The sequence below is a fragment of the Cyprinodon tularosa genome, unplaced genomic scaffold (genome assembly GCF_016077235.1).
Source record: "Cyprinodon tularosa strain WSP-4 unplaced genomic scaffold, ASM1607723v1 ctg1034, whole genome shotgun sequence".
In the NCBI taxonomy this organism is placed as follows: domain Eukaryota; kingdom Metazoa; phylum Chordata; class Actinopteri; order Cyprinodontiformes; family Cyprinodontidae; genus Cyprinodon; species Cyprinodon tularosa.
This window is the reverse complement of record NW_024037821.1, coordinates 67,454-95,368: the sequence shown is the minus strand read 5'-3', so window position 1 is coordinate 95,368 and position 27,915 is coordinate 67,454. Positions and strand designations below refer to the sequence as shown.

The 27,915-nt window shown below is 44.7% G+C and overlaps 1 protein-coding gene across 1 annotated transcript; it reads left to right on the top strand.

Moving 5' to 3' along the window:
• The first annotated feature begins 531 nt into the window (after nucleotides 1–531).
• On the top strand, nucleotides 532–27,124 carry caprin2 (caprin family member 2). Its single transcript, XM_038281611.1, has 21 exons — nucleotides 532–651; nucleotides 787–974; nucleotides 1,045–1,107; nucleotides 1,186–1,272; nucleotides 1,904–2,142; nucleotides 2,331–2,413; nucleotides 4,586–4,699; nucleotides 9,521–9,555; nucleotides 9,637–9,858; nucleotides 10,014–10,055; nucleotides 10,134–10,262; nucleotides 12,497–12,581; nucleotides 13,316–13,365; nucleotides 13,453–13,560; nucleotides 13,645–13,743; nucleotides 13,813–13,953; nucleotides 15,579–15,723; nucleotides 15,796–15,943; nucleotides 16,050–16,116; nucleotides 24,883–24,937; nucleotides 26,118–27,124. The coding sequence occupies exons 2-21, from the start codon at nucleotides 801–803 to the stop codon at nucleotides 26,690–26,692; spliced, it is 2,661 nt and encodes an 886-aa protein (XP_038137539.1). The 5' UTR covers nucleotides 532–651; nucleotides 787–800; the 3' UTR covers nucleotides 26,693–27,124.
• Nucleotides 27,125–27,915: the final 791 nt, after the last annotated feature.

Here is a 27,915-nt window from a genome sequence, read left to right as displayed (position 1 = left end):
TTCTGGTCCGGTTCGGTTGAAGGTCTGGGTTCTGGTTCGGTTCGGTTCTGATTGAGGTCTGGGTTCTGGTCCGGTTCGGATGAAGGTCTGGGTTCTGGTTCGTTTCGGTTCTGATGAAGGTCTGGGTTCTGGTTCGGTTCTGATGAAGGTCTGGGTTCTGGTCCGGTTCTGATGAAGGTCTGGGTTCTGGTCCGGTTCTGATTGAGGTCTGGGTTCTGGTCCGGTTCGGTTGAAGGTCTGGGTTCTGGTTCGGTTCGGTTCTGATTGAGGTCTGGGTTCTGGTCCGGTTCGGATGAAGGTCTGGGTTCTGGTTCGTTTCGGTTCTGATGAAGGTCTGGGTTCTGGTTCGGTTCTGATGAAGGTCTGGGTTCTGGTCCGGTTCTGATGAAGGTCTGGGTTCTGGTCCGGTTCTGATGAAGGTCTGGGTTCCCAGGTGTGTAATCTTCTGGCTGTCCTCCATGTTCCTCCTCCTCCTCCTCCTCCTCCTCATCCTCCTCCTCCTCCTCCTCATCCTCATAGACAGCAGCTGTGGAAACGGAGGCGCGCCGCCGCCTCCTGCAGGCTATATAAGGCAGTGCGCGTGCGCGGCCTGGCCCCCGCGTGGCCAAGCATCAGGTGTGAATTCGACGTCTCTGAGGAAAACGGCGCGAGGTGCGGCTCTTTGATCGCTTTGAAGCGTTGGTCTCGCGCCGTCTTTGGGTTTAAATGTCTCCTGGTTTCTGATCTGAAGTTGGAGTCTTTGTTCTGCTCCTGGTTGGGTTCTCCTCTCACCTGTCCCTCCTGCAGCAGGTCTCCTCATCATGGTGCAGCTATCTCCACCCCGGTCCCTGGATGTGACAGAGGAACCTGAAGGTCAGCAGGAGCAGAGGGTGGAGAACCTGGAGGTGTCCACCACCTACCAAGGCTATGAGACCTACATAGAAGATGGCCTCATCTGCCTGAAGCACAAAGTCCGCAACTTGGAGAAGAAGAAGGTAAGGGTTCCTGCTGGGAGCTGCTGACCAGCGCCTCCCCCACTTCATCCTCCAACCTTCTCACCCACAGCTGAAGCTGAAGGAGTACCAGAAGAGGCTGGTCCAGGGGGAGGTCCTCAACAAAGATCAGATGGTGAGTGAGGCCAGGCTGCTCCTCAGATCTCCTCCAGGTTCTCCTTCCCCTGCCCTCAGCTGCTGTGTTCTCTTCCAGGCTGCTGTAGAGAAGTTTGACCAGGTGCTCCATCACCTGGAGTTCGCCCGGGAGATGCACAGAACCCTGGACGGCCTGACCCAGAGCGTAGGTGTCTCCTTCATGTTCCTCAGTGCTGACATGTTTCCACAAACATCTTCAGGAAGTGCTTAGTGCGAGGGTTTTAGTCGGAACAAGGAGAAGTTTCCAGATCTGGATATAGACCACTTCCTGCCTGGATGCTGAGGCCTCCAAGGGAAATCAGCAGGAGGTGCGGGGAGGAACCAGGCAGAGCAGGAGGTGCGGGGAGGAACCAGGCAGAGCAGGAGGTGCGAGGAGGAAGCAGGCAGAGCAGGAGGTGCGGGGAGCAAACAGGCAGAGCAGGAGGTGCGGGGAGGAACCCGGCAGATGACCCGTCACCACTGCTGAACTTTCACACTTCACCTTCTGGATTACTCCTCTGAGGACTGTGGCTGAGGACTATGAAGCAGCTGGATCTGGTTCCTGGTTCGTGGTTCTGGAACTTCTCAGGACCATCCAGGCTGCAGTAATGGACGCTTTGAACAGGCAGTTTCTTTAGTCACTAACTGCAGTGGATCAGGCCAACCTCTAGGGGTCACTGTAGCATCCTGTGGTTCTAGTAGAATCTGGCTGGTGGTGCTGATGATGATGATGATGATGATGGTGATTATGATGATGATGATGATGATGATGGTGATTATGTACTCTGTTCCTGCAGCTGTTGAAGGCTCAGAAAAAGGCGGTTAAGCAGGAGCAGGCTGAGAAGCTGGAGGCTGAGAGGAGGCGTCTGACCCTGATGCTCCAGTTCCAGAACCTTCTGGTTGTTCTCCAGCAGGAACATGTGAGGAAGGAGCTGATGGCAGGAAGCAGTGACGCTCCCTACATCCCAGCTCCGCTGCTGCACAGCCTGAACCAGCTGGCTGCCTTGTTGGGGGTCACCAGGGACGGTCAGCTGAGGTGAGACGCTCCTTATGGAGGGTGGGAGGGGCTTAGCCTGTGACGTCCCGTCCTTTGATGGAGCTTCAGCTTCCAGGGTGGACGTGTTGCTCTGAGCTCTGCTTTCTTATGGAACATCAAGTTTTAGCAGTTTGTGGTTGTAAAGCACCTTCAGCATTTAGTAGCATCTCCTCATGGTTCCCCTGCAGCCTGGAGGAGCAGATGGAGCAGGCGGCCTCGGCCTACATGGACCTCCTGGATGGGAAGGAGAAACCTGTGGTTGGTTCGACATGTGAGTAAATGTCTGAGAAATAATCACAGAAAAGCAACTCGGGTCCTGACCTTTGCTTCAAAGCAAAAATTTGGTCAGAGTCCGGATCCAAGGTGGTGGGGCGGTCTGAAGGTGGTGGGGCGGTCTGAAGGTGGTGGGGCGGTCTGAAGGTGGTGGGGCGGTCTGAGTTCTTGGCTGCAGTCATTTTTCTGTCTGGCAGGAAGTCTTGATCCGTTTCCACAGGTAGAAGTTGATTTCCTTTAAATCAACCTTTGGTGTTCCCTCTGTGTTCCTGAACATTCAGGCTCTGTCCAAACGTTCAAACCATCTCCTCTATAGTGGTTACGCCATTTTATACGAGCGTCTGAATGTCTAGTGGAGGAAAAAGTATTGGAGTCTAAATTTTCCACAATGCGTTTTTAAAAGTAGAGATCATGGTCACTAGACCAGCAGATATATCCCAGAATGCTTTGCAAGAGCTCTCCCACAAAGCAGTGTGGGGTTTGTTATGGCAACGAGGATGAACAAGGGTGATGCAGACACCCTGTGGGGAGGCGGAGCCACTTGACCCGACGGGGAGGGAAAGTTAATTGACCGTCCAAACGGTCAGGTGGCCTTTGGCCTTTGGCGTTCCCTCACTTTCCCGGAATCTTTGGGTTTCCCTCAGTTTCCTGGAACCAGTTCCCCGGGACCTATGGCGCCCCCTCCCTCTGTTTCCCCGGGACCTATGGCGCTCCCTCCCTCTGTTTCCCCGGGACCTATGGCGCCCCCTCCCTCGGTTTCCCCGGGACCTATGGCGCCCCCTCCCTCGGTTTCCCCGGGACCTATGGCGCCCCCTCCCTCTGTTTCCCCGGGACCTATGGCGCCCCCTCCCTCGGTTTCCCCGGGACCTATGGCGCCCCCTCCCTCTGTTTCCCCGGGACCTATGGCGCCCCCTCCCTCTGTTTCCCCGGGACCTATGGCGCCCCCTCCCTCGGTTTCCCCGGGACCTATGGCGCCCCCTCCCTCTGTTTCCCCGGGACCTATGGCGCCCCCTCCCTCTGTTTCCCCGGGACCTATGGCGCCCCCTCCCTCTGTTTCCCCGGGACCTATGGCGCCCCCTCCCTCGGTTTCCCCGGGACCTATGGCGCTCCCTCCCTCGGTTTCCCCGGGACCTATGGCGCCCCCTCCCTCTGTTTCCCCGGGACCTATGGCGCCCCCTCCCTCTGTTTCCCCGGGACCTATGGCGCCCCCTCCCTCTGTTTCCCCGGGACCTATGGCGCCCCCTCCCTCGGTTTCCCCGGGACCTATGGCGCTCCCTCCCTCGGTTTCCCCGGGACCTATGGCGCCCCCTCCCTCTGTTTCCCCGGGACCTATGGCGCCCCCTCCCTCGGTTTCCCCGGGACCTATGGCGCCCCCTCCCTCGGTTTCCCCGGGACCTATGGCGCCCCCTCCCTCGGTTTCCCCGGGACCTATGGCGCCCCCTCCCTCGGTTTCCCCGGGACCTATGGCGCCCCCTCCCTCGGTTTCCCCGGGACCTATGGCGCCCCCTCCCTCTGTTTCCCCGGGACCTATGGCGCCCCCTCCCTCGGTTTCCCCGGGACCTATGGCGCCCCCTCCCTCTGTTTCCCCGGGACCTATGGCGCCCCCTCCCTCTGTTTCCCCGGGACCTATGGCGCTCCCTCCCTCGGTTTCCCCGGGACCTATGGCGCCCCCTCCCTCTGTTTCCCCGGGACCTATGGCGCCCCCTCCCTCGGTTTCCCCGGGACCTATGGCGCCCCCTCCCTCTGTTTCCCCGGGACCTATGGCGCCCCCTCCCTCGGTTTCCCCGGGACCTATGGCGCCCCCTCCCTCGGTTTCCCCGGGACCTATGGCGCCCCCTCCCTCTGTTTCCCCGGGACCTATGGCGCTCCCTCCCTCGGTTTCCCCGGGACCTATGGCGCCCCCTCCCTCTGTTTCCCCGGGACCTATGGCGCCCCCTCCCTCGGTTTCCCCGGGACCTATGGCGCCCCCTCCCTCGGTTTCCCCGGGACCTATGGCGCCCCCTCCCTCGGTTTCCCCGGGACCTATGGCGCTCCCTCTGTGTTGTGCCCCCTCATGGACTGATGTCTTACCTAGCATCCCATCTAAGCAGACAGAAACCAGAGGAAGAGGATGATGGAAAGGTGTGTGGGGTTAGTCCTGGTAACCATGGTAACCACTCTGTTGTTGCAGATAAGCGGCTGAAGGAGGAGCTCCTCAGACTGTTGAACTACAAGTTCTTCAGCCGTCCACCGCCCCCCCCCAGCAGGACTCCAGTGCGTTCAGTGAGCTCGGCTGGTCAGAGCGGTAAGGACTTGGTCACATGATCAACAGCAGGAAGTGGACGGCAGAACTTCCTGCCATTCTATGAACTTTATTGGTTAGGCTGCAAAACTCATTAATCTAACGACAGTTTTTATGATCAGTGAATCTAGTTTATCCATTAAACTGTGAAGAATATACAGTAAAGGGCAATATTTATTCATTTATCTATAGTAAGGAACCAAAAAGGAAATTGGATTAAATCACAACATGAACTTTACTGACAGGAAGATAAAGTTTACAGGAAAAAAAATGCAATTTGAGATGAAAGTCATTGTTTTTATTAATAAGGATTGAGGTGTAGAATTAAACATTTTAGAAAAAACTCAATTGGAGATGCAGACGAGAAGCTGCAGAGATGGAGGACATGCAGAAGGAGCTCTCCTGCTTCCTCTGCTCCAGAATAGATTAGAATAGAAAATACCTTTATTGTCCCACAATGGGGAAATTCTGGTGTTACAGCAGCAAAAAGATTATAGAAAAAACAGTCACACAAATGTGGACCTTAGAGAAATATATCAGAATAACATAATAGTGAGATGCAATATAAGCAATAAAATCCTGTAAAGTGTTTTAATAATATCAAACTGGAGAATAAATAACCAATATGCAGCTATGGACGTTTTTCCAGTAATGGATTTTTGAAAGTAGCAGCAGCATCAGAGATGTTCAAAATGACAGCAGCAGGTTATTTAACTGACTAAGGTAGAAACTGTGCAAAGTCAGCATGAATGGAACAACTGATGGAGGTTGTTGGGAACAGTGGTGGTTCTAGAGTCTTCCAGCCGCTGGGAGGAAGGATCTGTGATAACGCTCCCTGGTGAGATGAGATTTAATGTCTGGGGCGATACCTTTGGTGTGTTGTCCCACTTCACCAGAAGATTATGATATTTATGATATATATATGATACATTTCATTTCATTTATTGTTTATTTGAAAGGGGACAGTGTACATTAATAAACATTAAAACAATGTAAATATACCCGAGTTAGCTAAGGAGTGCTAATTTTCATCGGTAGTCCCCCAGCCAGATATTAAAAAGGCAACCTTAAAAATAAACACAAGTATAAAATCACAAGATTAAATTACAATACCAATTACATAAAAACATTATGGTTAAGAAGTAAAATGTATGTAAAATTATTAAAAATATATTGTAAAATTATTTAAATACACACTAAAAACCTTAGTGTCCACAAATTTGGCTCTCTACAAGCCATTTTTTTGCATTCTTTTTGAATGAAGAGAATGACAAAGAGTCTCTGATGGTTTCTGGCACTGTGTTCCATTGTTGAGATGCTCTTACGGAGAAAACAGCCTGACCAAAGGCTGTTTTTCTCTGGGGGATGATGCATTCTTCCCTCACTACCCCTCTGGTTACCCTGACCTCACTGGATCTGAACTGTACAAAGTCACATAGTGGAGGTGGTGCTAAACCATGTCTGATTTTATAAATTAAACAGATGTTTTTGAATTTGATAAGATTGTTCCAGGTAAGTAACTGATATTTCCTCAGAATACTACAATGGTGGTAGTGGTAAGGTTTTTTATCCAGTATTTTTAATGCTTGTTTATATAATGTTTCTAATGGTTTTATTGTAGTAGAGTGAGTATTGGACCAACTTATTATACAATATGTTATATGGGATAAAATCATGGAGAAAAAATATGATTTAGCAGCTTCAGTTGAAAGAAAATCTCTAATGAATCTGAAGTTTGCTAAACTTAATCCTATTACGAACCTTTTGGATATGAGTTTTGAAATTGAGATGCGAATCTATATGTAAACCTAAATATTTATATTCAGTGACGACCTGTAATCTTTCTCCAGATATTAAAATTTCAGGTTCTATATTTATGAGGTTGTTTTTTGAAAAAAACATGGTAACTGTTTTAGATATGTTCAGTTGCAGACAGGATTGCTCAAGCCAGGTTGACATCAGTGACATGGCCTCAGTTAGTTTTGCGGCAACTTCCTCTGTGGATTTTCCATAAGCCAAGATAGCTGTGTCGTCTGCATACATCAAAGTGTCACAGTTCTTGCACACAGATGGTAAATCATTAATATATAGACTGAAAAGAATTGGTCCTACAATTGATCCCTGTGGAACACCAGTTGATAATAGTAAGGGGGTGGAATTGTATTGGTCAATTCTTACACTTTGAGAACGAGATGAAAGGTATGAACTAATGAGGCTAATGAATTTGGGGGAAAAATTAAATGTACTGAGTTTGTACAGTAAAATGGAATGATTAACTGTATCAAAAGCTTTACAAAGGTCTAAAAAAATTGCTCCCACTATCCTTCCTTTGTCCATATTGGATTAAACCTTTTCCAGAAAATACCTTGTTGCCGTCTCTGTAGAATGATTAACCCTAAATCCAAACTGCATTGAGTGTAAAGGAAAGGAACTGCAATTAAGATGATTAATGATTTGTTTAGCAACCAGTTTTTCAAAAACTTTAGATAATGTTGGCAAAATGCTAATAGGTCGATAATTAGATGTCAGAAGAGAGTTGCCACCTTTAAATATGGGAATGACGCTAGCAAATTTCCATGGCTCAGGAAATTTCCCTTGGTCTAGTGACATATTAATGATGTGTGTTAGTGGACCAATAATTGACTGACCTATTCGTTTTAACATGTGTGTGTCCATCCCATACACGTCTTTTGCTCTTGAATACTTAAGCTGTTTAATTGCCTTTTCCACATCGGATATGGATACAGATGTTGGATTTAGTGGGGGCTCAATTATCAATTCTGAACTAAAGGCAGGTATGTTGTTATATTTCACAGGAAAACTTTTGACTATGGTCTCAACAGAATCAACAAAATATTAATTTAGTGTCTGTGCCACATCAGACTGATCCTGCAAAAGCATGCCATTGTTCTTCAACTGTATTAAATTGTTACTGGAAACAGTTTTACCTGTTAATTTATTAATCTGTTCCCAAATAGCTTTTGGGTTTCCATGACAGTTTTTAATAATTGTGATAAAGTCTGCCTTTGCTTTTCGTAGTTGTCTTGTCACTTTATTCCGTAATGAAACAAATTTTTGTCTCTCACAAGATAGTTTGGACTTATTGGCTTTTTTAAGGGCATTATCTCTGTCTTTCATTAATTGTTTGATGTCGTCACTGAGCCAAGGAAGAGAACACTTTCTGCTTTTGTGTTTAATTGTCACTGCAAATTCATTAATTTTTGTCTGTAAGCATTCAGTGAATTTCTGACTAATTATTTCTAGTTCATTATCCAATAGTAAAATGTCCCAGTTCATATTTCTTATTGCAGTGGGAAATTGTTCCTGTTTGTTCCTTGGAATGCCAATTAACTCCTTCTTTCCGGAATAGGCTGAGAATACATTATGCATATATTAAATAACTAGAACTGGAAGTTAGTTAATAGGTAATACAAGTCAAGGGTAAATCTAGTTATTTGTTATGAGTTGAATTACTATAACTGTAACTTGCTTACTGACCAGGGTTTTAGCCCCTTCCCTAAAGGGTTAGACTCCTGAATCTGGCTGTTAAAAATCCAGTTGTCTTTCACCGATTTAGTAATTTAGGCTGTGGCTATTAGCAGTGTTATTAATCACCAACCAAATAAATATCTCTGTTCATTCAGATGCTACTGAAAGAAGAATGAATCCAGCCTGAGTGATAAATTGTTCCCTGTGTAAAAAGAACACAAAAGACCACGAGTTAAAAGACAATGGTACCTTTATTAGCTACAATCACACAGTATTATATCTAATAACTAAGGAAAACAATAAACGCTACTAAAAATAGGCAGAATTAAAGAAATAAAAGGGGAAGAGGGGTTTAAGAGTCCTTTCAAAGTCTGCAGGATTTTAAGGCTTAATGCATTTAAAAGTGTCCTTTATAATAGCAGCAGATAAAATGTAAATAAACCCTGAAACACACACAGATGTTAGCTGCAGTCAAAGCACCCAAGCAGAGCACTGATTAGCATTAAGCAGTGGAAATGAGGGGGTGCAGTTACTGTTTTTGGTTTGGTGGAGGGAAGGCCTTCAGCTCGGTCCGGTTTCTGCAGACCCGTCTTCAGTCCAGTCCGTTCATCCAGCAGCAACTCAGAGATTTGGATCAATCTGATGCAACAATAAGAGGCGATTTGCAAGGGGGTTAATTTTATAACTTTCAGCAGAAAGTTTTCAATATGGTGTGATTATTTCAGACCTCCTGTGAGGGGATTTTACAAAGTGAAGATCACACATTTCAGCAAATGTCTAAATACGAAGACAAAATGTCTAAGATGGTGAGGAGCTCTGAAAGGGTCCAACAGGGGGATGCTCAGGGTTCTGGTTCATTTTCGTTGAGTTTTTCACAGTTAAACTTGGAAGTTTCAGTTCTCAGTGAAAGCTGACTGCATCTTTCATCCATATAAATATAAATATATCCTGTTTAGATTCTATTTTTTTCGGTGATCCGGTTCAGTCTGGATTCTCTCGTTTAGAAATTCCTCCTCTAATTAAATCAGAACTGACACATCCTGATGATTTGTGCTCCATCTTCTGACACAACCACTGGTTTCTTCACCTCAGTTTCTTCTTCTGTTGCTCCAAACCTCTGAGGAGTTCTCCACAGCAGGTTGATGTTGAAGCATTTATATCGAAGTATTGTAATCCTACAGGTTCTTTAGTTTCTTCTTATGGGTCCTTACATTAGTCTGGTTTTATAAAGAAAATGTTTATTATACTTAAAGGTGACTTTACTGTCCTGTTTCTTTGCTTCTGATGGGAATGCTAACTCTAGTGACTAATTGCTGTCATGTCTTTTCTCTTCAGCTTTAAAATTCATGCCACAGGAAAAGTCAAAGGAGGTAAACAAATATTTGTTTCAGCTGGATTTGATGTGATTGTGAATCTACTCATCGACAGCCTTGCTTTTGGTGCCACTGCAGTTTTTGAACAGGCTCTACCAGACTGATGTGGAGACTGCAGAGGGGAAGGACTGGAAGGAGGAATTTAAGGCTGTGAGGGAGCGGGAGCCTCCAGATAGCTGGGATGCAGACTTCCCTGATGGAGCCATGTCTCCACAAACTCCAGCCAACAAACCGTGGAAGGGGGCGGCCACTTTCATCCCTAAAATCCCCTCCAAAGCCTGCTCTGCTGAGAGCAAACGGGTGAGGTTTCTAGTCCTGAATAGTTCCTCAGGGAGGATTGCTGAGGTTCTTAGATCAGTAGCTAAAGTTGGAGCCCAACATTCAGACCTAAAGTATGCCCATCGGCTTATTTACCGCTGACTGACCTGGTGATTAATGAATCATGTTCTCCCTAGAGAAAAGAGAATAAAACCAAAGCGGAACGAAATGCTAAGCTGGTGAGTCCCAGTTAGTTTACAGAGGAAATGTTTGAGTTTAACTGCTGAATAACTTGTTGGTCTTCTTGGTTCCTGCAGCCTAATCAAATGAATATACTGGTGGAGGTCTTCAGCTCCCCCTCTGCTTTACCCGAAGACCCCGTACTCCGGAAGCAGCATCTGGAGGATCTCATGACAAAGATCCATGGCTCCTTCAGCTTCATGCAGGTGGTCCTCCATACTCTGTAAATCTAAGAAAGATATTCTTACTGAAACCTCCCACTGATGATGAGCAGGTGTCCCTCCATCAGGCTCTGCAGTGGCTCTAGCATCATGCTCAGGGTAGAAGGCTAGCACTCATGTTAGCATCGTGGTGCGTCTTTGATGCTTCCAGCGGCTGGGGTCTGAACATAGCATAAGAGCAAAGAGGCTCCTGCTGCTTCATTTCTGATGCTTGTCCACATTAAGGTCAGACGTCCATTTAAATGTGTCCAGATGCGTCTGATGCTTCTGCTGCTCCTGTGATCAATGGTAGAGCAGCTTTGCTATATTAGCTGTGATCAGCGGGTAAAAAGTAGTTTGAATCTATTTTGAGAAAGTCCACCTGAAAACATGGTCTGTGCAGTCAGTTCATCCAGATTACCATCCTGCCTGTCATTACCCGATCCGTACCGGAAGCACGATCCGTACCATCAGCTCATTTGCGCCTGCGCGAACAGAATAACTTCCGGTGGCAATATTTCATTTTTCTTACTTTTTTATTCTTTTGTATTTTTTAGAGGCATGGGTTTCTTTTTGTATATCTTTGTATTTTATATATTGCATTTTCTAAAAATAAAAAAACAGAAATACATAAAAAAGTTCAATCGCCTTGTGATAGTTACTTTGACTGCTCTGAGCATGCGCAAATATACGTCACACAGCGTATATATTTAAAATTGTTTAAATATTTGATTTACTCTGTACTTAACTATGCACTCCAGCAGTACTGATCCCACAATGGATTCATTTGCTACCTTTCGTGACCTGCAGTTTTTCATATATTCACAGACTGCTCTTAGCATGTCTGATGATGATGTCAAGCAATACAATGGATTGAATTTAAAAAGCATCCATTTCATCCAGAAAAGTCTTCAGTATTGTCTTTACGATGTAGTTTAGTATTATTTAATTATTTAAGGATATAAATAAAGTTTTTTCAGTTCCGTAATTACATTATTTTTTGGCGACCCGGAAGTTATTCTGTTCGCGCAGGCGCAAATGAGCTGATGGTACGGATCGTGCTACCGGTACGGATCGGGTAGCGACACTGCCTTCAAAGATTATTTCTCTGTGGGAGCTGCTCAGACCCCCACATACCGGCGCTGCGCTGTCACTGGGAATCCCCAGCAGCAGCTGCCTCAGGCCCCCTCGCCTCTTGGGGGTTTTCCCCTACTGTTGGTGGCGGCTGGAAGTAGATGTTAGCGTTTTTGACGTACATAATCCAAACTGCAGGCAGCAGGATAATGAAAGCGAACATATTCTGTCGGCAGGTTTCTACATTTTAAGTTAATTTAGGCGTTAGTGTTTCAGAGGAGTGATCATAGCGCTCTGCATCAGCAGTCCTGTGTCTGACTCCCTGCCAGCTCCCAGATCAGCTTCTCTGATTGGTTGATGTAGTGCATCCAGCAGCAAAGGTTCAAGTTTTCCCAACTTGAGCAGCTGCTGCTTCTGAAGTGCCTCAGAAGCTCGTAATGTGCTGCTCCTGCTGCTCTAAACCCGCTGCAGGACCTTTTGCTGCGCCTTGATGCACGTCAACCACTGACTTTTCATGTAAACTAGCTGCTTCTGCTCCCTCTGGCGCATGCGGCCTGAATGTAGCATTAGATTTCAGTTAGAAGTATTAAGCTCACCACTCTTCCTCTTCATCCTGGTTAGGGTATTTTGGAATGTTGGACATTGTGAACGGTGGTCAAGGCAGTGGTGAACCATTGGCTGCTCTGGCTTGTTGATGATCTCTGGCTGCAGAGGTGGGCCACTGTGGGCAGATTCAAAGGGTTCTGCTCCAGAGATGGGGGATCTGGAGTCAACAAGTCATCTCTGTCATGCATTTCTTCTGCCCAGCCACTGAACCAGGTGAGTCCAATCTGCAGAGTGAATGAACACATGACATAGATGACTTGACTCCAGATCCCCCATCTCTGTTCTGCTCTGATGGCTGAAGAAAGAAAAGCTATTGGGTAGAAGAACAGTGTCCAAATCCCTGCTTGGATCAGTTTGAGTATGGAGCTGCATTCGATCAGGATACTTCCTGCTGGTCATATTAGCTCACCTGGTCAAAGTGTGAGAATTTGTTTGAAGGAAAGTTTAATTAATGGATCAGTTTAGGTCCATTCATATCCACTCCATTATAAAGCAGACCTTTATTGTTTGTGTAATGTTTACATATCTGTTCTCCAATTTAAACCATCTGTCTTTTACAGGACTCCCTCCTGGATGGTGACACATCACTGACCAATGGTACACCCAGGCTAACTAGGCGTTCACCTGGAGCGCTCTCTCCTCTAGGTAACGTTAAACAAACTCATCTTCTCTTCGTTTATTAGCTTGTTTTCAGAGTAGAAGAAAGTGAGGTGAAATTTAAATCTTGTTGTCAAAAAAGCATTTGGCTGTCTCTTTCTTGGCAACAATGGAACTGTGACATCATACGCAATGTTGGCAACAGCAGAAGGTAGAACCCAAACAGTTGACAAAGTGGTATCTGGCAAATGCTACGGTTGGTTGGGGAGTGGCTTACGCCGCGGTTGGTTGGGGAGTGGCTTACGCCGCGGTTGGTTGGGGAGTGGCTTACGCCGCGGTTGGTTGGGGAGTGGCTTACGCCGCAGTAGGTTGGGGAGTTGGTGCGTTATTCCTCTTTCAGGACCAGCAGTCCCTTAGAAACCCAGAAACATAGGATGACACCCACACATCTCTGAGAAATTCTCTGTGCGAATTCATCTTTGAATGAATCCCTTTCAACATTTTCTCCTGGTACCACTTTCTCGCATGAACCAACTCTGTAAAATAGCGGCTTTACTTCAGACCTCGCTCTGAACCTTCAGTCTGTTTCCATATCAGAAGTGTTTTGGTACTTAAACCCTTTGAGTCTTCGTTTGGCAGCATTCCTGCCTTTTTTCATCTCTACATTTGAGTCGGATGCTAAAGTTCTCTATTCTTAATCTCTCCTGTCAGAATAAATGCACCTCTTTCTATAGGTTGATTGTTTTTAACTGTATGTTTTTCTTTTTTTTTCCCCCTGCCAGCCCAGGGATGTCTGAGAAGCCCCCCTGATTTTCTGGCCAAAACTCTGCATGTAAGATGGCTTTAATTTATTGTTGGCCATGTTCTTCTGAAATGATTGATTTGATGAGGTTTGGATTTCTTTATTTCCTGCGTTCAGTCAACCCCATTACCTCCCAGGCTGAGGGAGCGCAAAGCCAGTATGACGAGTGGGGATCAGAGCCTGGAGACCAGTGACCTGGAGCCCTCTGTGAAGCACCAGTCCCAAGTACCGCCAACATGCCTTTTGGTGGTCATGGGTGGTTTTTGTGTTTTTTTATTTAGTCACTCGTTCTATCTGGTCTTGTTTCAGGAGTCGCTCCAGCTGGCTGAAAGGAAGCGGCATTCCTCACCGCCTCTGTACCACCGGGAGGCTCTTGTATCTGGCCAGGAAGGGAAGAACTGTTCACATGTAAGCTGGAATCTAACCAAAGACTATTTTAATCAATGGATGAATGTGGAATCACTGACTCTTCTTTAGACCCCAGGAAGTGACTCAGGGAAGCAGTCCCCCTGTAATGGGCTGAGGTCCAACACCTCCACTCCACCCCAGGCAGAGTCCTTCTCCACCCCTCCAATGAGGAGAGCTCTCACTACATCACAGTTCCAGAACATTCACTCGGTAAGGTCCATCCAGTGGCTCAGTCCACATGGATAATCCCCATGGGTCCACTAAGCAGCGCTGAAAGTGTGGTAGTATGCATGCTGGGGCATTGCGTGGCACTGTGACACTGCTAGGGCATCCAGATGACAGGCGTGGGCTTTGTTTTGAATTTGAAGTTTGAATTTGCAAAATATCTAATATTTAACAACAAAAAATACTTAGTTAAGCAAATTGTGCATTCATAACATGTAGGCGAATCACTGTCCCCCAGACATCCGCGGTTATAATATTTATATTTATATTTTTTTTATCACAGCGGAGCGTGTATGATGTCATACGTGAATGTCTCTGACCAAACAATCAGATACAGACTTCACGAGGGTGGCCCGGGGGCCCGACGTCCTCCAGTGGGCCCTGTGCTCACTGCCCGGCACCGTGGAGCTCGATTGGCATTTGCCACAGAACACCGGAATTGACAAGTCGGCCACTGGCGCCCTGTGCTTTTCACAGATGAGAGCAGGTTCACCCTGAGCACATGTGACAGACGTGAAAGGGTCTGGAGAAGCTGTGGAGAACGTTATGCTGCCTGTAACATCGTTCAGCATGACCGGTTTGGTGGTGGGTCAGTGATGGTCTGGGGAGGCATATCCATGAAGGGACGCACAGACCTATACAGGCTAGACAACGGCACCCTGACTGCCATTAGGGTATTGGTATGAAATCCCTGCACCCATTGTCAGACCCTATGCTGGTGCAGTGGGTCCTGGGTTCCTCCTGGTGCACAACAATGCCCGGCCTCATGTGGCGAGAGTATGCAGGCAGTTCCTGGAGGATGAAGGAATTGATACCATTGATTGGCCCCCACGCTCGCCTGACCCAAATCCAATAGAACACCTCTGGGACATTATGTTTCCATCCATCCCACGCCGCCAGGTTGTTCCTCAAACTGTCCAGGAGTTCAGTGAATCCCTGAACGCCATCCGTCGTCTCATTAGCAGCATGCCCAGACGTTGTCAGGCATGCATACATGCAGGTGGGGGCCATAGAGATGACTGAATACCATTTGAAGTTGCTGCAGTGAAATTTCAGCAAAATCATTTTTTCACTGTAATGTTTGGGGTGCCTTTGAATTCGGGTCTCTGTAGGTTGATAATTTTCATTTCCATTATATGATGTGGCATCCTTTGTTTCTAACACATCACCCAGTCCATAGCAGGATAAATAAACAGCAGGACTTTTTGCCCCATTGAAAACTGATGTGTTTTCAAAGTGTTCCTTCATTTTTTTGAGCAGTGTAATATCACACCTTGTTACAATCTCCAGTGTTTTCGTTTTGTTCCTGACCTAAGGATTCATCACTCTTTGCCCGGCCCCTGGGGCTCCTTTGCCCTTGGCTCCTGTGGCTCCTGAAGGACATGTTGAACAGTTTCCCTCAGAGCAAACGGATCAAAAGAGGGAAAACTGGGATGAACTGAACAAACTGCCTCTCTGATCTCCCTAAGCTGACGGTGTCCTCCACCACTTTGGCTGTTGTTAAACTCATTAACTCACTGCGGTGCTGAAGCGTCTTAAAGCGTCATGTGTTGGTTGAAATGTCGCTCAGCTTCTCCAGCATTCTCTTCTCGGTCCTTTATTTCCTGCAGGTCTTCAAAATGGCTGCATCCTTACCCCACAACGGAGAGCTGCACTACAAATCCCATGGTGCAGTCTGCTCTGGGCCCAAGTACAGCACTGCCAGTACCCAGACCCCGCCAGAGTTCGCCCCCCCAGATGATGAGCTCCTGATGGGTAGGTGTGGAGCGACGTGTTGCCCCTGAGGTTTTGGGTGATGCTCTTCATGTCTGGCTCTTCTCCATGCAGGGTACCAGTCGGACTACTCGGCCATTAATGGTGGACAGATCTTCCCGTCCCCCGGCTTCTCTGCTCCATCCTACACCAGAGGATCTGTTAGAGGTATGACACCTGGTGGCAAGGGAGCGCCTCACACCTTTTGGTCCTCTGGGCGCCAAGTTATCGCCCCTCAACACCCCTCCTCTTCCTCACTGCGTGGTATCTCCTCTGCTTATGGCCAAGCTCCTCAGGTCTCCATGACTGTTTTATTCTGTGTTTCTCCCTGCAGGAGGACCCTATGCCCCCCCACCCCATCTCAGGGACTCTGGCCCTCTTCTCTATGCAGCTAAAGTAAGTCCTCATCTTCCAGTTCAGATTGCTTACGCTCTAAAACGGTCTGGCCTCCTTCCATGCTGATGTGGACCTCTGACTGTGGTCCCATTGGGAATAGATCAGTGGTTAAGTTTTACTCCCCTGCATGTTTAACACATCTGTCTGCTGAGGAACAGTTGATTACAGAGGCTGTGTATGACCCTGACCTCTGACCCCTCCATCACTATATAGAGCAGGGCAATGTTGTGACAGTTCATGGTTAAAAAGCTCAGTTCAGTTCACTCAGGTGGAAATGAACTGCTAATGTTCATTGTTCACTTTTTCAACAAATGAACTTAGTTCCCAAACCTATAATTGAACTAGCTGAAGTTAATTTGGTAAATGAAGCCTCAATCCTCCACAATAGAAGCTTATATTTCCCCTCTTCAAACTGTTAGGGAAGTAATTAAATTTCAAATCATTCTGGCTTAAACATGTATATAAATGTACTCTTTATCAGACCATATTTTCCCAAAAGTTAGAAAATTTCTATAAAAAAAAAATCCTGTCTTAAAATCTGTGGGGGTTTTTTCGTCATCTTCTGCAGGCAGTTAGTTCTACGTCAGCCTGAACACCTACATTCGACCAATCCTATATAAACGGTCATCTGTCAATCAAATTTTTTCGGTCATAGCATCCTGATTCACATGTTGCAGCTAATATACGCAATGGTTGAAATCAGAAATCAGAATCCTTTCCTTTCCCATTGAGTTGCGTCCCAGTGTTCACGGGGATGGACGTCTGTGTCTTCAGCAGACGTAGAGCTAACAGAACTGGCAGCGTTGCGAGGCAAGGGCTCAAACATGTACGGCTGGAAGCCTTCTACACCAAACCAAGCTTCTGCCGCCCTGGCGTCCTCTTCCACAACATCTTCGTCCCCGCTTTCCTCCTCTAAATAAAAAAATGGATGACGGAGGAGACTCATCCACGACCTCCGACACTAAACTCTCCTCCTCTTGCATGTTTCCGCTGTTGTCAGGTCTAACACCTAAAACACTAGGAGAGAAAGGCACAAAGTCAGAAATCTTTTTAGGAGAGTAGGAAGAGACCGTGCATCTCCACCCCACTCTGCCGGTCTTCAGCTTTCTCTTCACTATTTATTAAAGTGAGGGGGTCCCTAGTTACACAAGCTGAGGTTGCATTAAAGGAAAGGGAAACAAGATAGACAATTCCATTTGCAGCCTCAGTGAACAGGTCAGTTTGCATTTAAATATCTTGCTGTCAAATGGTAAAAAAACGGCTGGTTTCATTAAGCTTGAGCAATACTTCCTGAAAGTTGACCTATACTGCTTGTGCAACACCTCTCTGGAACAGTAATATGTCACACATTATACATAAGAACAAACATTAAGTATCTTATTCATAATTATTCCAACATTTCCCCCCCTGTTTATGGTGTATGTCAGTTGATCAAAGTAATACAGATATCACCAAGCAGTCGCTTCAAAGGTGATTTTTGACCATCAGCTCATACTATAATGTAGATACATTCACTTACAGGTGGAGGAGCTACAAGTTCCCTCATGGCGGGCAAAAAACTGTTCCACATTCTGATCATCATCACCTTCACCTGCAGAGTCTGTGTGGGTGATGAACGGATACACTTGCAGCAGCTGCTGCTGCGGAGAGGAAATAGCCGTTGAAATAAGCCTCTGAATGAGGCTTCGAATGCAGGGAATTAGAGAGCAGCTGCACAGGGTCAAGATGGCGGCAAACACAGCTATGGACACCAAGGACTGATATTTGCCAAACGTGTCCAAACATGAGTCCCACATAGATGTGTCCACGCCGGAATGCTCTTTCATTTTACCATTCAATGACCTGAGACCCTCCAGGGCTATGGTCAGGCTGCCGTTCGAAGCTGTAGTATTAGTAGTATTGCTCGCCGAATACAGCACAGACTCCGCCTTTTTCTGCTAACATTTCTAAAGCTATTCTATTTTGGAAAGCCATAAATGAAGTCGCAGCCACTTGTCCATGTACAGTTTCAAAACCACTTTGGGTCCAGTTTCCTAACTTCTGGACATTGTAATGTTTAAACGATCAACATTTTTATTTATGGTGCAAAATCAACCTCTAGGCAAGTTGCATCAACAGCCTCCAGCATCTCCAACAATTATAAATGGGGGCTTACCCGAATTACGACTAATTTAAGCCCATTTAATAATTTCAAAGCCTTGTCATATCTTTGGTACAAAAAGCTTTCCATCTACTCTTTCTAATCACTTTCTTTACACCTTCTATTCTACATTGCATGTCTTCTAGCACTCTGCTCCCTCTTGCTTTCCACAAACCTTATCTGAATCATATATCTCTTTCAAAAGAGAGGTTTTTAGTTTTCTTCCTTTGGTACTTCTTCCCCACCTACAGCGCATTCTTCTTCGTCCCGTTGCCTTCTAGCCTCTTCCCCACGTCCCCTTGGTCCTGTCTAATTATCCTCATCTCTGTGAAACATCAGTCTTTTCTTTTCCCTTCGCTTTGATTTAGTTCTACAAAAATCCATATGTATTATTTGAAACGGATATGTGGGATAGGGAAACTTCCCACGTTTAGGTCTTAGATTTACTTGTTGATTGTATTTAGCGCATGTTAGACATGTTCTACAAAAACTTTTTGAACGGTTGTTAAAGCCATATGTTGTATAATGTTGATTAACCTGTCCTACCATCTCTCCTGTTGAGACATGTGTAACACCATGGCTCAATGTAGCTGCTGCTTTGAATACGGAGGAGCTGCTGTTCCCACAGGGTCTACCCTTTAGAGTAGTACGCTACAGGTTTGAGCTTTTCACCATGAGGCTGTAACAACAGAGTTCATAAAACTAGCTTTACCGTCGACTGTTTGGATGAATGGTTTTTGATAATTTGGTAGAGCTAAGACAGTTGCTGAGAATAGTTCTGTTTTAGCTCTGTGAACTGCTGTTCTGCTTCTGGGGTCAACTAGATTGTCTCTGACATGGCGATTGATGTGTCATAATTAAGGCTTAAGAGAAGCTGAGTTTGTTTCTGCATAATGTGGAATATAAACTCTGCAGTAATTGCACAATCCTAAAAAAGACATTTGTTCTTTACTGGCTTACGCTCACTTGCTATTACAGTTTTTCCCTTTTCTTGTATCTTTTTTACCTTCTGAAATAACATGGCCCAAGCAACAGACTTGTTTCTGCACCCGATAAATTCTTCATAACTGGTTTTATACTTTCCTTTGCTTCACATTTTAGCAGATATTTCTTTATTTTTGGCCTATATTGCGATTTAGGAACTATATTAACTGGATCTACAGTTGTCAATAGTCTTGAATCAGTTGGTCCCGTAGACCACAAAGCATTTGGGATATCTTTTAAATAATTTTCATCTGATTGTGATAGCAAAGAATCATGAGTTATTTCTACTCATGCTAAATCTTGGACCTGGGGTTTTACATCAGAGTTTTATAAGGCTGTTTCCATAGTAGGGAACAGATCGGCATGGAGCTGAGACGATAAGCATGTTGAATAAAACACAGGAGGATTTTGTTGCAACGTCATTACATTTCCTATTCGTACAGCCTTCATCCCCACCCTGCGTGGGGAAAATTGCAATGCCTAATTTTACCTTCCTAACAGATTAATGGGGTGAGTTGGTGATATTACTAAAGAAGCATGCAACCCTTTTCCTGTTTGAAGGTCTTCTATTTCTATTACCCTGGACAAATCTAACTGCCTGTCCATTAATTGTAAGTACTATTTGTTTGTTTTATTCCTTTTAATGCATTCAATAGCTCCCATGCTCCCCTTTTTTTAAAGGTTCTGGATTTGCTCTAGCCGTCCCTGCAGCCTCTTCCCAAATCTGATTGGAAACCAATGTTCTGTTGACCCACAATTCCAGCATCCCTCATCTGTTTTTACTGGTCTGGGCTGAAAGCCCCCTCGGCCCCTAGGACCGCCCCGGCCTCCTCGATGCCTTCGAGGGGTCCGATGGCTTGGAAAGAAAATATTTCTTCTGGGTCACATATAGAATCGGCCCAGAATATTTATGCCTCCCCCTCCAGATGCACCACCTCCCTTTTTAGCATAATGTTTGGCATTGCTGTGGTTCCATTAGGCCATGGGTGTAGGTTTGCATAGGGACCATAGGGACATGTCCCTACCAAAATTTTTGTCCCTATATAATAATTGCATGTGAACAACATGGTTGCAGCAGTGGCTTCTTTTCCTCTCGGAGCTTCTCTGCCTAGTAGCTGCAGTTTCCTGCTCTTTCCTGTCCCTTTCCCATAGCAGCGCATCAACTGTGCTGCACTGTTTAACTCCACTGTCTGATTTTTGAGTGATCATTTTCTAGGCTGTATGTGTGCGCGCGTGCGTGCTTGGAGCGCGCAAAAAAGACACTAGAGTACGCTGAAATTACCAAAATTAATATTGGGCTACGAAACTAGTCCCAATTAAAAAACTAAATATTTACGCAAAAACAGGCTAAAGCTTCTGACTGCAGTTCTGTATAGAAGCAGGAGAGAGTTTGGATTTGATGAACTTGAGAAATGAAAGTAACCAACGTTAGGATTTCTTTTCTCAAACTAAATATTCTGAGTCAGACAGGAGTTCAGAAAACTGCTGTTAAAAAGAACAAAGACTGTAAACTATCAACATATCTGATTCCATTTCACCAATATTTCTATTAATGTTTTCATTTTCACGGCAGTTCAGGTATAAATAACAGGTTTTATTTATTTTATAGAACATAACATGAGAATGATGCTAAAGATCTGCTAATTTTTGTTTTCCACATAAAAATAGTTCTATTTAATTGATTCTACTTCTAGAAATAGGATAAAGACAAACAGAGGAACTCTATTTACACTGATTCTGTTTTTCTAGATTTCCACACAGTCAATAAGTAAATTAGTACATTAATGTCTGGTAAATAATGCTTGAATCTGGCTGTTTATTTTAGATACTATTACATTACAGAAAAGATAGTGTTATATTGTCTTTTATGATTGTTAAAAGTGATTTTATATTTGAATAAACTTAGGCTCATTTTCAGTGTTGTTTGTAGATGATGCCACTAAAAAGAAAATAGACATAAGGAGCTATTTAAAAACAGTAGCAATATAGGATGATGATAAAAGGTTGTTAGGTTTAATTCTTAAACTCACTTGTATAATAGAAACATTATATGATTGTAGGAAACAGATATAATGCTGCAGGGCAGCCTCAGGGTGAAGCAGCTGCCCTTCACTGCTGCATGATGGAAGAAATGTGTTTGAAAAGTTACCATAAAATTAGGGCTGCAACTAATGATTATTCTGCTAATTGATTAATGTGTCGATTCTTCTTTCAACAAATTGATTAATAATCAGATCAGCCAAAGGTTCCTTAAAGATTTTTTTTTAGTAAATTAAATCAGGTGAAACATACATTTCCTCTTGAGGAGTTCTGGATGGAGAATATTGATGGACAAAGACTTTTTTTTTTTTTTTTTTTTTTTTTTTTTAAACGCAAAATGTTTACTTTTTTTTTTTTTTTTACAATCTTGGTATAATTCCTGCTCTAAGTGGGTCGCTCTGTCAACTAAAGGCATATTTTAGTGGCTCTATACTCCAGTTAACGATTAATCAATTAATGAATTAGTTGATTATTTAAATAATCGATTAATATGATTGTTTCATCCATAGATAAAATAAATGAAATTGGCGACACAGTAACTACAGCCCAGATTTACAACTTGTATTGTGAAGTTAATATTTTAAATGCTCAGTGTCAGTTCCTCTGATAGCTCCAGTGCTAATGTAGCATAAAAAAAGAGCATGCATATTTTTGCATATGACCGATGACATCAGACCAATGAAACTGAAGACCCAAAGTGTCCCTCTGAAGTTGAAATCAAACCTATGCCCTTGCATTAGGCCTTGCCAGTTTAAATAATTATGTATTTTTAACCCACTCTGAGATATGTGGCTCGAAACTTTCCATTAACATATTTTAGTTGCTGCTGGCATGGTGTTTCATTTCCATCAGCATAGGGTATACTGCTGTAAAATCTATACTCCTTTTCAAAATGAATGAACTCATCTACGTTTTCTCCCGTTTTTTTATTTTATGGACCCTAAATGTCTATAATCCGCCCTCCTGTGGGAAATTTCAGGCTGCGTCTGCCGCAGCTTTTCTAACTTCCAAAGACTGGAAACTGATTGTTGGAGGCTGCTGATCTCCTAGATCAGGATTTGCGACCTTCTGCAGCATATATAAAATCCTTTTGGTTGGTCTGTAGATAATGGAAGATCTAATTTACTCACTTCATCCAAGTCTGGATACAGATTTGGAATCTGCCTGGGGGGTTAAGGGTTTGATGGTCGCTACCATAGTTTGCGTGACTAAAGTAGTTTTCTGGCGGGTTCTTTACATTTGTTTATAACCTAATATTGCTGGAGACCAATCAGGCCCTGGCTGTCAGCTGCAGTCAGCTCTGCAGTTGCTGTTCATTGTGATTGTAACACCTAGGGTATTCTAAAACACTGGTTTATTTCAACAGGACAATACTTAAGATACTGTTGTGGTAATTTTCTAATTCTTGCCTTCATGCATCCATAAGGGTCGTATTGTTTGCTTTTCCTGTTGCTTTTATATGAAATACTTGTACCTAGCAGTAGTAATACTCCCCCCCCCCCCCCGTTAACTCCCCCCCCCCCCCCCCACCTGTTTTTTTCTTATATATGTCCTATTTTATCACAGACAATCCCAGGGGTCTGTTCCCCTATTAGGACTGTTTTATCTTGCATGAACAGAGTCTAGAATCCTTCAGGTCTTTTCCCTCAGTCAGGTTTTTCACTTAAACCTACTCACGGAATTTACAGGACTCCGCCGTCCTATTTACAGAATTTACAGGACTCTGCCATCCTCCTGTGTGCCTTTCTCCCAGGGAAGCCAGGGAACGGGGATGAATCCAGTCCCGTCAAAGGTTCTGAAGGACTTAACGGTCCTGCTGTGGCCACAGTCTTTCTGGATTTCACCCACATCCACTGGAATCAACAATGTGTTGGCATCCGCCTCGAAGGACCAATTTAATGTCAGGTCTAACACCTAAAACACTGTAAAACAATGAAAGAAAGGTGGAGACTCAATTCTTTTTACTCGCGAGGAGAGTAGGAAGAGACCGTGCAGGTATATCTCCACCCCACTCTGCCGGTCTTCAGCTTTCTCCTCACTATTAAAGTCGGGGGTCCCTAGTTACACAAGCTGAGGTTGCATTAGAGGAAAGGGAAACAAGATGGACAATTCAATTCGCTGCCTCAGTGAACAGGTCAATTTGCATTTAAATGTCTTGCAGTCAAATGGTCCGAGAATGGCTGTTTTCGTTAAGCTGGATCAATACTTCCTGAAAGTTGACCTATACTGCTTGTGCAACACCTCTCTGGAACAGTAATATCACACATTATACATCATAGGAACAAACATTAAGCATCTTATACATAATTATTTCAACAGCTGTGCATAGTGTTCATTGACAGTGTCGTTTCTAAGTCATCAATTCAGCGCTACTTCGTCCCAATGGAAATACCCATTAGGAACCTATTAGCACTAAGTTGCTAACTGGTTAGCAAGATGCTTACGACAAACCGGCCACAGCTAAACTTGCTTGCGGACCTCTCGCCACAACAATCCCGCCCCCTTGATAAACGACCAATAGCATTCACTTTATTCACTTGTGTAAATTCGGGCAACACTAGGGAGAATTCAGAAATGCAACAGTTGGAACAGCAGTTTCCCTACGACTTTAAATGTGATAATGTATAGAAAGAAATGGAAAATCCTGGATGCAGTCCAGGTTTAATGGATGTCCAGTGAAGCCTTTATTTAGCCAAATGACTCAGAGCTTCAGGAACATTCAGGTTCTGCTGAAAAGATCTGGATCCAAAGGATTTCTTCTGTTCCTCATTCAGTAGCAGATATTTCCACAGATAGCTTGGATGAACATGTAAAGTGAATCGAATATGTAGAGAAAATGATCTTTCAGATGAATTTTAACTTTTATTAGTAATGTTAAGTTTTTTTTTTGTTTTTTTGTTTTTTACATTTCAACAAAAAATAAAAACGATAAGAACTCTGCTTCTGTCTCCTTGAACCCCAGTGGGCCTCGGCAGATGGCTGCTCACACTGAGCCTGGTTCTGCTGGAGGTTTCTTCCTGTTAAAAGGGAGTTTTTCCTCTCCACTGTTGCTACAAGCATGCTTAGTGTGAGGGATTGCTGAAGAGTCAATGGGTTGATGCATCAACTGGTTTTACTTAGATTGAAAACTTTGAATCAATTTGACTGGATGATCTGGTGAACTGGAAAGTGCTTTAAGATGACATGTGTTGTGAATTGGCGCTATAGAAACTGAATTAAATTAAATAAGAAATGATTACTTAGAATTTCTGATTGTGAGCAATACATTTTTTAACTGCATCTTTTCAAACTTTCTGCTCCTAAATTCAGAAGAACAGTGAAGTCACCACAACTATTAACCCAGAGAAGCTTTTAGATGTAATCGGCTCTTTACAGTGATCTAGCCAGGGACCCGGTCGCCGCGGCCAGGGGCCCCGGTCGCTTCACTGCAGCTGTTGGTTAAAGGTGCAACCAGAGATGGAACAGATGACGTCCTAATATTCATGTTAACATAGTTTAAGGTTGAGAAGAAATGCTAATTACAGTGTGAGGCATGGCGGTGGCTGCAGGGATTTCTGTGGAGTTCTTCCTAAAGAATCTGTCTTTTTTTTTTTTTTTCCCAGGACTCTGGATATCAGCACATGTTCAGACGAGGAGGAGGCAGACATGGCTGCAATGGTACGAACACAAACCATTTTCTCAGTGAGAGTAACAGCTTAGCCAGCAGACTCTTTAGGCCTGACTGTAGATCTGCACCTAGTTTCAACAGTATGGTTGGAACAGAATAAGCAGTGGGAACCTCCAACCTGTGAGAAAACGATAGCATTTTCTTCTAATAGCTGTGAGAGCAACTCTTAGAGGCTGTGCTAGCCACTCACGTTGGCTAACATTAGCTAAGATCAGTCATGATTGTTATTATTCACTACCAGATCTGTGCTGGGAAACCCCGATCTGCACAAGCAGATATTAATCCAGGTCACTATAAATATTGTAATTATAGAAGTATTTATTTCTATCCTTAAATCACTAAAGACTAGATTTGGTCTTTTATAAAGTAAAATCGAGGGTGAACTGGAGGTATATCGGGTAGCGCAGATGAGCTGATGGTACAGATCGGGTAATGACGATGTTGGCTAACCTGCCTCTGTTGGCCCCGCCTCCATCTGCTCTGCTGTGTGTCATTTTATCTTGGGCAGGATGAGGGTGTCTCTACCCGATCCGCCCCTAGAGCGCCATCTGTCTTACGCATGCGCGAACAGATTATCTTCCTATCTTCTTAGCCTTTGGAACGTTACTGTGACGGCTCTGAGCATGTCCCATGATGACGTCATCACGCAATACAATGGAGAGAATCGAAAGCGTTCAATACTTTCTATATGATCTAGTTTCACATTCTTTAATGTTTTAAGTATTTTCAGTACCGTTATTACGTCGTTGTCGGCGAGCTGTATCTGTTCGGGAACGCTAAGGATGGATGGCGCTTCCAGGACAGATCGGGTAGTGACGGAGCGACCTGTACCTTCTACAGTAGACACGCCTCCTCTTCTATAAAATATTGCTGAAATGTTTATCTCTAACAGGAACACGCAACAATGGTGTCACTCGTCAAGTTTAGATTTAAATGACGACTCAGAATAAACTTTTAGCACTTTTTATTGGAACATTTTTTAAGTCTAGGGTTTTATAAAGGTGCTGATTAACTCTATTCAGCCCGATGCAGAGAAGACGGACCCTGAAGTAACCAAGAGGTCTCAGTGACTCAGGAGTTGGTTTAATTCTGCCGCATTCCAAACAGGAAATGTTCCTCTCACCGTCTGCTCTGTTAACTGATATTAACTTCCTCTTTTCCTTTGTGCAGCAGCCTGGAGTGACTCTTCCCCAGTGAGCAGCCCCGACAGGGATGGAGCGTTTACCATGGTGGACTCGGGTCACGGGGATTCCCTGTCCGTGTCGACGGTGGAGGTGCCGCTGACGCCGCACAGCCATCCGCCTGCAGCCTTACTCCCCATGCCTCTCTACCCGCTCTCCCAGCCGCTGCGCGTGGCCTTCACTGCCTCTCGCACTGCCAACTTTGCACCAGGAAACCTTGACCAGCCTATAGTGTTTGACCAGCTGCATAGCAACCTGGGGGAGATGTACGACGCCCACATCGGCCACTTCACCTGTCCTGTGAACGGGACCTACGTGTTCATCTTTCACATCTTGAAGCTCGCCATCAACGTTCCCCTCTACGTCAACCTCATGCGTAACGAGGAGGTGATGGTCTCTGCGTATGCTAACGACGGAGCCCCCGACCACGAGACCGCCAGCAACCACGCCATTCTGCCCCTCTTCCAAGGAGACCAGGTGTGGCTCAGGCTGCACCGCGGCGCCATCTATGGCAGCACATGGAAGTACAGCACATTTTCAGGCTTCTTGCTTTATCAGGAATGAAAGATTAGAATGAGGGTTGGTGTTTCACTAAGGTTTCAGGACCTACTCTGGTTTTCCCCTCTGCAAAACGCTAAAACTATGCGCTAGTATCCGGTGCTGTCACACAGAAGCCATTTTTTTTTTTTTTTTTTTTTTAGATCAAAGTTAAAAGCAGTCGCCATAAAACCATGCTATACTTCACCTGCATGGCCTGTAGGTTTGACCTCCCAATGACTTCTATGCGATGTTCCTGATCGATTTTCTGGAAGGCGTTTGGTAACCTAGCAGCAGCTGCATGGGTCGCAGCTTTCTGCCGTAGAAACCATGACGATGAGGGGGGGATGCTGGTGTTGGTGGTGGGTGTGGTGCCGTACACATGAGACTAGAAATGAGCACCTACATGCCTTTTTGTGGAATACAGGAGGCTTCTTGTTGTGCCTGAATAAAAGATGAGCAGCAAACTGTTGTTTTTGTTTTTATTGAAACTGCTGGTGGTTTTTCATGTATTAGTTTTCTTCCACTAACAAACAACTGCTTACCAACAAAGTTGTCTCCTCCAATACGACCAGGTGCTGCAGAATCAAACCTAATGTGTGAAGTAAAAAATGTTTGTCTGTTCTTAGCATCACAGGCTCCAAACGGTCATGAGAGATGAGAATGAGTCACACGGCCTCCTTCATGGCATGAAGGGGAGGACTGCTGTTATTAGGAGATCCATCTGGCCAGTGGAAGATATATTAACCTAACAAGAAACGGCCTTGATAAACTAAAGTCGTTTTTCCTCCAAATGTTCAAGTTTGAGAAAGTTCTTTATGCAGGGGGTGGGTTGGTTCCCCTGGTGGGGAGTGTGTGTTGGGAGTTTTTTAAGGTATAAATGTACAGGTCCTTCTCAAAATATTAGCATATTGTGATAACGTTCATTATTTTCCAGAATGTAATGATAAAAAGTGAACATATATTTTAGATTCATTGCACCCTAACTGAAATATTTCAGGTCTTTTATTGTCTTAATATGGATCATTTTGGAATCCAGCTCATGAAAACCCAGAATTCCTATCTCACAAAATTAGCATATCATAAAAAAGGTCTCTAAACGAGCTATGCACCTAATCATCTAAATCAACAAATTAACTTTAAACACCTGCAAAAGATTCCTGAGGCCTTTAAAACTTCCAGCCTGGTTCATCACTCTAAACCCCAACCATGGGTCAGACTGCTGACCTGACTGCTGTCCAGAAGGCCAT